This window comes from Monoraphidium neglectum (genome assembly GCF_000611645.1).
Source record: "Monoraphidium neglectum strain SAG 48.87 unplaced genomic scaffold scaffold00465, whole genome shotgun sequence".
NCBI lineage: Eukaryota > Viridiplantae > Chlorophyta > Chlorophyceae > Sphaeropleales > Selenastraceae > Monoraphidium > Monoraphidium neglectum.
Genome location: NW_014013163.1, coordinates 1 through 9,395, shown reverse-complemented (window position 1 = coordinate 9,395; position 9,395 = coordinate 1). Strand labels below are relative to the sequence as shown.

Genomic DNA, 9,395 nt, shown 5'->3' with positions numbered 1-9,395 from the left:
CTGCCTGCTAGAGTGTTGCCTGGTGCGCGTGCGCCCGCGCCGCGCTGCCCCGCACCCCCTTGCTGCAGGCGCTGCATCTCCAGGTCGCGCGCCCGCTGCTCGGGTTGGGGGTGCGCTCCCAGCCCCAGCGGTGCGCGTGTTGCGGTGACCTGGCAGCCCAAACCCAGGATACCCGTACGGGCTGTTCTCAAGCGGGCAAACCTCCGTCTGGAGCACTCCTCCGGGAGCAGAACTCCGGGAGCTTGCTAGTGGGACTGACCTTGGTCGGTCGCCACACGCTACCCTGGCCTAGCCAGGGGGTTGGGCTGCGCCGCACGCAACGTTATTTATACCGTTGCGTGCGGGCCGCAACGCTTTTTTGGGGCCCGAGCAGCACACCTCCACGCGGTGGGCCCTGGCACTGGCTGCGGACGCACCTCCCAGCTACCAGGATGCTGCAACTTGGCAGAAGGCCATGTGCGTTTGGGCATGTTGCATGCCTCGCACCTTGTGATGTAGCATTTCTGATAGACTGGCTGCTGAGGGGTGCGTTTGATCCTTATGCATGGGTGTTCTAAACTGCAGCGTGTAACTTGAAATGCAGCAGAGTCATTCCACACTTTGGACAAAACATGACAGCCCGGGGGGCCATGATGCATCAGCAAGGCTTGCGTGCAGCCGGCTAGGCTTTGAGGTGGTGGACTCCACAGCTGCTATGGCTTTGACAAGAACAGAGTTGCTGCTTTCAGCGGTTATCTGCCAAACGACATCGACCTGCATTTTGTGTGATGCTGCAAGCGCTGGCGAACACGCGTTGGTAGTTACCACAGCAGCACCAAACAGGGGATGCAGGCGACATCAACAAATAGCAGCATCAAAACATGATTAAAAGGGGCCAGGATGCCTCCTCTCAGCTCACGTGATAACGCTGGCAAGCCTAAAGCAGCACTCCACACGACACACCGAATGGAGGGCAAGACTGCACCAACCACCTCCGCCAGTAGTGGGCTCTCCTGACGCAAGCTGCGCTTTCAATAATTGAACACCGAGCAAAGTTGTGTTGAACTGCATTTAGCTGCGAACGGCCTCCAGCAGGCGGCTGAAATAGAATGAGGTGGCGGTCATCTCCCTCTTGGTCACCTTGAAGCCCGCGGGGTTGAGCGCCGCCTGAACGTCCTCCTCAGCGTGGAGGTATGCACGCGTGGCCTGCAGGGGAGGACAGGGCCTCCGCGGCTCGCAATCAGCTGCCTGACTGGCCAGCTGGCAACAGTGCATGCATGCTTCATAAGGACAGCTCTGCAGAGCTAAAGCCGCATGCCTGGCAGAGCAACCTGCGCCCCAGCAAAATAGAAATGCAGAAAATCAGTGTCAGCAGCTCGCTGGAGCTCTGCACATATGGCCAGCATCCCTGCTACCCTGCCCCCAGTCCTCACCTTTCGTTGATGGGTCTGGAAGAGCTCTCCGATGCGCTTGAGAACGGAGCAGTCGGGTGTCTTGGGCGGGAACGACAGCACCCGGCGGCAGTCTGAAAGGGGGGCCAGGTGGGACATCATGGCATCAGCCTTGTCCTGCGGGTAGTGGATGCAGGTGACGACGTAGTACAGCCCGGTGATAGACCTGGTGATGGGGAGTACGGCGGGTGACGCGGAGTGCGGCGGGTGACGTGAAGAGCTGGAGATGCACGCGTCAGGTGGTTGCCAACTGTGTGCCGCTATGTTGAACACACCCGACCCTCCCCCACAATCGCACATAGCAGGCGCACTTTGCACGCACTGCTGCTCACCACCAGCGCCTGCACCCCTCTTGCCGGCCTCCTGTAAAAACCAGCAGTCCTCCCGCTACCGGCAGTCGTAGGATGCTGTCATGATGCCAACCCGGACCTCTCAGTCCGGCCCTTTGGCATCACCCTGCCCACGTTCACTCGAGATCCTTGCCTCAAAAATGGGCAGGCCTTGGGCTCTGCGCCCTTTGCCGTGCCGCATCCGATGCCATGCTGCTGGTGATGTCGATCGCACTCACGTCAGCACCGCGCAGCGCAAAGGAGAATGCCAGGCTGCCTGCAAGGAGGGGCGGGGAGGAAGTCAGCGGTCAAGCGAACATCAGGGCGCACGGCTGGCACAGCATGCCTCCACACGTTTTCACTCCGCTATACATCAGGCCGCTTGCCCAGAAGCATCCGGCAGCCAGGCGCAGCCACCCACCGCAACCGCACGTCTCGAAGCCTGTCAGCCAAAGCAGCAGCAGCGGCGGCGGCAGCCGCCCGCCATGCGTCCTGCGTGGAGGTTTGGTCCGGACCCACCCATGCAGCAACCACAATCCGCCGCAAACACGCGCCCCGCAAGCCGGCCTCCTCTTCAAACCACCTGAGCACCTTGCAACAACTGTCCACCATCGGCGCGTGGCCCTGACGGGTGTCCAGCTGCTCCTTGTTCACCTGGCCGCAGTCATGGGAAAAGGGGGGGCCAACAAGACAGCGGGCATCAGTACGGCCATCACAGACAGGGCTTATGGCCACACCTGAACGTGTTTAAAGTGTCCTGCACGATTGGCTGCAGCCTGGATCACGCAGGCCGGATGCCTAGCGGGAATTACCCTGCGCCACGCCCACAGCTGCGAACGCCGTCCGTGACGGCGCGACTGAGCAGCCCAGCGCAGCAGTTGAGTGATGCGGCCGCTGCGCAGCGATTCCACGGCTGCACGGATGTACCAAGCAGCCCAGGCCGCACCTTACCCTTCTTCAGCAGAGCGTGTCCACCCCTCAAACATGCTGGTGTTGAGATGCTCGTCAAAGCCTCAAGCTCGTCGCCACCGGTGGCCTCGATTTGGAATTTTAGCTGAGGGGTGCGGGGGCAGGGGTGAGTGATGGTGGTGGTGGTCGGCGGCGGCCATGGGACGATTTGGTCGCTGGTGGCCAGGTGAACAGGGTGGTTGGCGGGCCAACAAAGAGGCTGGTGTCAGAGCGGGGTCCCTGGCAGGATGGCGGACGCTTTGCATGACCAGCAGCTGCGTGCATGTATTCAGCTTACAACCATGTGAGGCTGTGTAGACCACCCAGCCTAAAATTGTGACTGCCAGCACCCCTCACCGCTTCTGAGGGTTCATCCCCACTATCAACATGCCGAAGCTGGCCAATACTGTAGGTGGGGGCGGCGGTGGCCAGTAGCACGTCCAGTGTGGCGCGCAGCGTCGGGCCCTGGAGGGCAAAAAACTTCTGCGACCGCAGAAGAGTTTGCAAGCAAGCGGTCAGCAGTGGTTTTGGGCTTTAAACAACAAGCCTGCGGAGGGTAAGCGTATCGTAAATATTGCTATTGCAGTCGCAATGCCAGGGTGACAGGGAGGCAGCGCACAGTGAGACCCGCTCTTTGGAGCCTAGCCCAGGTATCATATTAGCCTTTGGACCGTGTAGTGCCCTCATAGAGCATTGACAGTGTAGAGCCTGCAATGTGACAGTATCAAGCTGGCCGCTTTGCTAGTCGTCTACGAAGAAAATCTGACGACGCTCCACCAGCTTGCAGTAGGAGTACTGCACGTGATCGCTGCCACCTGGCACATGCTCACATGCGCGCAGGCTTGCCCAGGGCGGTCATTCTTCTCACGTTGATTGCCAACTTGCGTCCATCAAATCACCAGCACACTAGATTCCAGTGATCTATGTGACAACCAGCCAGGCAAAGCTACTGTTGCCTGCACTCCAGACCACGCGATGGCGGCCAAAATTCGTCTGTGGCTATTTTGCCTTGCCTATTTATCATGTACTTGGGCAGCCAAGCCGCAGGATCACTGCAGAGCGCTTCCGCCAAACAAGCCGGATCTGTATAGCTTCAATGTTGTTGCGGAGTACCCGCACGACCCTACAGCTTACACACAGGGTGGGTGATGAAGCGACGGGCTGATTGGACGCAGGCTCATACTTCCATCGGAACACCACGCGCGTGCATGGTGCTGTTGCACGTCTGCTGCAATTCAAATGCTGCGCTCGGGCAGGCAAGCAGAAACGTGGACTTGAAGGCAGCTGATCGCTGCACGCCCATTATTGTCGCATGCAGGACTGGTTTTTGACCGGCGCTGCTATGAAGGCAGCCGAGATTGCAAAGAAGTGCTCTGGGAGTCTGTGGGTATGCGCACATGTAGCGCGTCCCATGTGCGATTGCTGACTGATACGCTTGGCATGGACAGACCCCAGCAGCGGAGATGAGGCTGTTCAGTGTGAGCAGCTGCGCAACAACGCCTGCCGTGGCCTGCAATGAGCCCTTCCGCTTGAGCCCCTCTCGTCTTCTCGGCGGCGCCCACACGACCCCCGCCCATCTTGTACGTGCTGCCCGCCACCGTGTCATGATTTTCACAGGCATGTATGGTGAATCGGATGTGCGGCTTGTGCACCTGGAGACTGGCGAGGTCGAGGCGCGCACCCGCCTGCCGGGGCACCACTTTGGAGAGGGCCTGGCCAAGCTGGGGGACCGCCTCTACCAGCTGACGTGGGAGCGTCCAGATGGTTTCATTTACTCAACGCAGGACGTCCAGAAGGTGTGCGGTGGCACGCGGCAGGTTTGAACCCCCAGCAGCCAGAGGCGTGACGGCCGTGCAGGGCAGAGTTGTGTCATTGCAGCTGCTTGCTCTCCATGCGCCCAGTTGCCGGATGCAGCCACGGCCAGCAATCCTCTTGCCACCTGCTTAGTCTAACGCTCAGCAGGCCCATCATTGCCGGCTGCCCTGCTGCTGGCCATCTGCCGCAGGTTGGCACGTTCAAGACACCGCTAAGTGACGGCTGGGGGATTGCCGATGACGGCGGCCTGCTGGTGGTCAGTGATGGCAGCAGCACGCTCAGCTGGCTGGACCCTGGCGATGGGTTCAGGAGCGTGAGGCAGGTGGTGGTCAGATCCAACGGCCAGGACGTGAAGTGGCTCAATGAGGTGTGTGTGGTTGCGTGAGCACGCATACTTGAGCTTCGAGGCACGTGGCCTACAAGTGTTGCTGACGTGCATCACGTGTGCAAGGGTGTGTTGAGGCCGGAGCACGAGTGCTTGTGTGAGGCCTGATATCATGCCCGTACATCTTTGTGGCAATCTATGGCACTTCCTGATCTGCAGATTGCAGGTGGTGGCAAACCCTGATCACTAGCTCTGCTGGCCCTTGGCATGATGAAATAGCAGTGTTCACTCAGAGCTCCTTCCCCATGGCTTGCCTTTATCCTAAACATTTCCTCCTCAGAGACCCAACCACCTCCCCTTCAATCTTCTTTTAGTTGGAGGTGGTTGACAGCCAGATCTGGGCCAACGTCTGGCAAACTGAGTGCATCGCACGGATCTGCCCCAAGACTGGCCGCGTGGTGGGCTGGCTGCTGATGCAGGGCCTTGGGTATGCCCTGCAGCAGCGGGGACTGCCTAACGGCGGCAAAGCCATGGAGTTCTTCAACGGTGAGCATCTGGGCTGAGAGGCCGCCTGTCCTGAACGGGGGGATCATAGGGTGTGGCCAGCAGCGTGCAGCTTTGAATGCAGCATCTTGGGGCACGCAGCCCGCCCGGTTCAGACCAAGGTTGCGAGATCACGCCATGCACGTGCTCCCATCTGCTATCTTACCCTGCCTGCCAGGCATCGCATGGGATGCGAAGCGGCGGCGGCTGTTTGTCACCGGCAAGTACTGGCCCCGGCTGTTTGAGGTCGTGCCCAGGGCCATCAATCCCAACACCAAGCAGAATCAGCGGCTTGCTGATACATGTATCCTTTAGAATTAGGTGACATAGTACGCAGACACTCGCCACGCAGAGGTTCTCTGTAGGATGCAATATGGCTGTGTTTTGAAAGACACCAATGTTGACGGGCACCAAACTTCCTGTGTAATTTCACGTTGCAAGTTCCCGTGTGATCATTCGGCCGAACAGGCTTTATCTCTGTCTGCAGGGGGCGCGGCTGCAGCCAGGGGCGTCGCACTTGGTGAGCAGTGGCTTGGTGCACGCGCCCAGGCCTGCATCAATACAGGCGGATCTCTTGACACAGCATCGCTACCATTGGTGCCGCCGTCATCCAACTCTTTCAGTGTAAGCGGTTGTCAATTGCAGGTCTATTTGTTGATTGCAGGCGCAGCAACGCAATAAACACGGTGCCGCCTGTCTTTCAATTCGTGCAGCCAGCCCAGATGCGAGAGAAACTTGCAGTAATCCTAGGTTGGCTGTGTGTGAGGTGGAACTAGGTGATTGCTTATCTCGGGATGCCGCAAGCCAGCATGCATCTACCTACCCTGCGTCTGATCACCAACTTCCAGTACGGCTTGCGTCTTCTTGCTGTGTGAGACGCCATGCATTGAATTGCTGCTCTGTCATGCAGGGCGCTGCACCCTCCGCACAACCCAGGGCCGCGCAGGGCGGAGGGCCGATCGCTCAGCGCTAGCGGTCACTCCAGCAGTGCTGCCCTGAAAGGTTGGCGGTGCGAAGCTGCTTCAGCCACGCGTTTCCGGACTCAATAGGGTCGCCGGAACCCGGTCACTTGCACTACATATATTTGCGTCGGCCATCAGCTTACGACACTGCAGTGTCATAAGCTAGGTGTACGTGCAACGAAGTGGTTTCCCACTAGCCAACATCGCAGGCGGCTTCCCTTGGGGTAGAGCTGTGCCCGAGCAATCATGACTCCACGTTTTGATCCCCCTTGCTGCTCACACTTCATTATGGTCACTCTACCTGAGGTTGCCACTCTTCCCGTCCCCAGCTGACTCATCTGCAGCCACTCTGTGGCACATTACTAGTGCCTCCTCTCAGCTCACGTGACAGCGCAGACATATAAGCATAACGCAGAAACACATGCAACACACAACAGAGTAATACTGCACCAATCACTTCTACACTGGAGGGCTGTCTCGATAAAACCCGCCGCCATCTGCTGCAGGCATGCGGGCCCTAACGCGGTACCAGGAGCTGGTCTCACTTGCCATACTCACTAAGGTCCCAACAACATGATACTGTGCACCAGCGCTTGACCCTGCTACCGTGCTATGGATAGGGCATCGATAGGGCGATCTGGTGTTGAGCTCGCAAAAGGACGATATGATAACTAGACTGTACCATAGTGGATGAATGCATATTAGATCTTTCTATATATGATGACGTGAAAGCTACCATAGCATTGCACGTTTTCGCCAGGATTGTGTTGGCGGCAAACACTCGATCTCCAGCGCAAATCTTAACTCACAGCGATCTTCTAAGGATCAATCTCAATTCAAATGGTGATCTAGTTGGACAGGGGCCAGGAAAACGGTGCGGCACCCCCGCCGCGCCTCCCGCCCACGCACCGCACCTCGTGTTGTAACGTGCTCACCTACACGTTGTCGCAGAAGCGGAAAATACACCATTATGGAGGTGCACCAATCTAAAAAGGAGGCAGCAGCACCAGCAGCAGCAGCAGCTGGGGACGAACTGTCGGGCCTGACGCGTGAGGATGTGGTGGCTCTGCACAGTGCTGCGCTGCAGCGTGCTGAAGCGGCCGCCACTGTTGATGGCGGTGTGCTGCATGTCCAGGTCATGCCACAGACAAAGCCGCGCCGCGTGCCGCGGCGTGGGCGGCACTATCACCTGCGTGACATCATCGAGGGCATCCTGCATGGCGAGGGAGCAAACGACGCCCATGTCAGGAAGTGGAAGCGCAACCTCAAAAGGCTGGTGAGCACCTGCAGGTGCTCCACGCTGTCTTGGAATGGAAGCGGGTGTAGAAAGCAGGGCTGCAAGTTAGCAGGCCGTGCATACAATTGCTTTGACAACGAAACCTCCATGCACGCATGCGTGAACCTGCGCATTTCTACCCCTGACATATCAACCCTACTGTGGTATCAGGTGGCCAGCAACTTCGTCAACGTCGCGGCCGCCTGGCTGGTAGACTGGCTGTCAATCAAAGGGTGTGTGGACGGGAGCTTCCAGCTGGGCACGCTGATGGTGTCATGCGGCACAGACCCCAGTGTTGCCGAGGGCCCCTCCGCAGTGCTGTATGCCGGCTTTGTGCAGGTCACCTTCAAGGTGCGCGTTGAAGGCGACCAAGCTCTAGAGGTCAGAGCTGATAAGAATGGTGTCGTTAGATCTGTCAAAATGATGTGTGTCACCCTGGCTTCAACTCCGCTTGGCCGCCGTTTCTGTTTGCGTCACAAGTGAACCAACTCGCACACCCGAGCCCACATTTCGTTCCCAACTCCACCAACCACCCACGCGTGTCATTGCAAAGGTTGGCCAGGGGTTGGCACCTGGCAAGCACGTCTTCATCACCCCAAACAGGCTGCACTCCTCTCAGGCGGGGGCGCTGCAGCAGGCAGGTCTGCAGTTCTGCTTCGAGGCGGGCGCCTGCGCCGACGTGCTGCTGAACAAGAGGGGCGAGCTGCGGCCGCTGGAGAGGGCGCCTGGTGTCACAATTTCTCGTCTGCAAGGAGAAAAGGCAGCAGGCAGGGGCAGGAAGCGGGGAAGGGAGGGTGACACAGTCAGCAAGCGTGCCGTGAAAGGCAAGATGGACACATGATTCTGGCGACTGCTGACGACGATCGTGCTGATGCTGCTTTTGAACCCGCTGCCACGATTGCTGGCACGCAAGACCGGAAATTTGGTTCGTGCACAACTGATCGTTCGAGAGAGCATGGCTGGTGTAGGTGATCACAACTCATACGGCAGCATGTGCAGGCTAAGCCCTCTGACAATTATACAAGCAACTCACACTGGAGCAGCATTTCCAGATGGCGAAGAGGGGGCAGAGTTATCAGCGCCGGCAATATGTCGGCGGGGGGCCCAGATAGGTTGCGCGGGGCGTTTGATTGCGTCGGGCAAGGTGTGAGAGGGCTGCGATGGCCTGGCCGTGCGCACCGGGCGTGCGCCTCGCTAGAAGCGGGACGTCACTGAAAGTACAGGTGGCAAGCTGGGCACATCCTAGTGGGGGCGGGCTGCAGGTGTTGCCCAGTCACCCCATGGCCGTCATCAGTATCACTAACCAACACTAATCCACCCAACAACCACTTGGCCCATCGGTGCCCATCCGGTGCAACATGCGTGCGTAAACTGCGGTCAACGCGCTGGTCAACCCTGCAGCCAGCTCCGGCTTTTGGAATCTGCGCGCGGCCTGCTGCAATATCATTATCAATCTCAGCATATTGCGTTTTTGCAGCTCCGCACCCCTGGACTGGATTTCACGAAAACGAAAACAGCGTGAAGCGTGAAGGTCGCTTGCTGGTCGCTCCCCCGCATACTGTAAAGCGCCCATGAAAACAAACCTTTCGCATAACCTTTGATACGTTTTGACATACAAAGGCAAGTTGAAATGCACTTTCACTCAATCTAACACTCCGTTTCGCCTGTTGTCCACGGCACTCGCAGGCTCGCGTGCGGGGAGGCCGGGGCATGCTCTCTGCAGCGTCAGCCCCAGACAGGCTTGTATATATCGCGGCTCATGCTTGG

General features: G+C 58.5%; 3 protein-coding genes across 3 annotated transcripts; 2 read left to right on the top strand and 1 right to left on the bottom strand.

Annotated features, from left to right (window-relative positions):
• Positions 1 to 1,050: 1,050 nt before the first annotated feature.
• MNEG_3633 (magnesium-protoporphyrinO-methyltransferase) lies at positions 1,051 to 1,532 on the bottom strand (the record flags this gene model as incomplete). Its single annotated transcript, XM_014047891.1, has 2 exons — positions 1,051 to 1,185; positions 1,413 to 1,532. The coding sequence occupies 2 exons, from the start codon at positions 1,530 to 1,532 to the stop codon at positions 1,051 to 1,053; spliced, it is 255 nt and encodes an 84-aa protein (XP_013903345.1).
• Positions 1,533 to 4,326: 2,794 nt separating this feature from the next.
• MNEG_3632 (hypothetical protein) lies at positions 4,327 to 5,705 on the top strand (the record flags this gene model as incomplete). Its single annotated transcript, XM_014047890.1, has 4 exons — positions 4,327 to 4,503; positions 4,713 to 4,889; positions 5,222 to 5,393; positions 5,569 to 5,705. The coding sequence occupies 4 exons, from the start codon at positions 4,327 to 4,329 to the stop codon at positions 5,703 to 5,705; spliced, it is 663 nt and encodes a 220-aa protein (XP_013903344.1).
• Positions 5,706 to 7,322: 1,617 nt separating this feature from the next.
• On the top strand, positions 7,323 to 7,628 carry MNEG_3631 (hypothetical protein; the record flags this gene model as incomplete). The annotated part of the gene is made up of 1 exon (XM_014047889.1): positions 7,323 to 7,628. A coding segment is annotated over one exon (306 nt), but the record flags the coding sequence as incomplete, so codon positions are not given.
• Between the last annotated feature and the right edge of the window lie 1,767 nt (positions 7,629 to 9,395).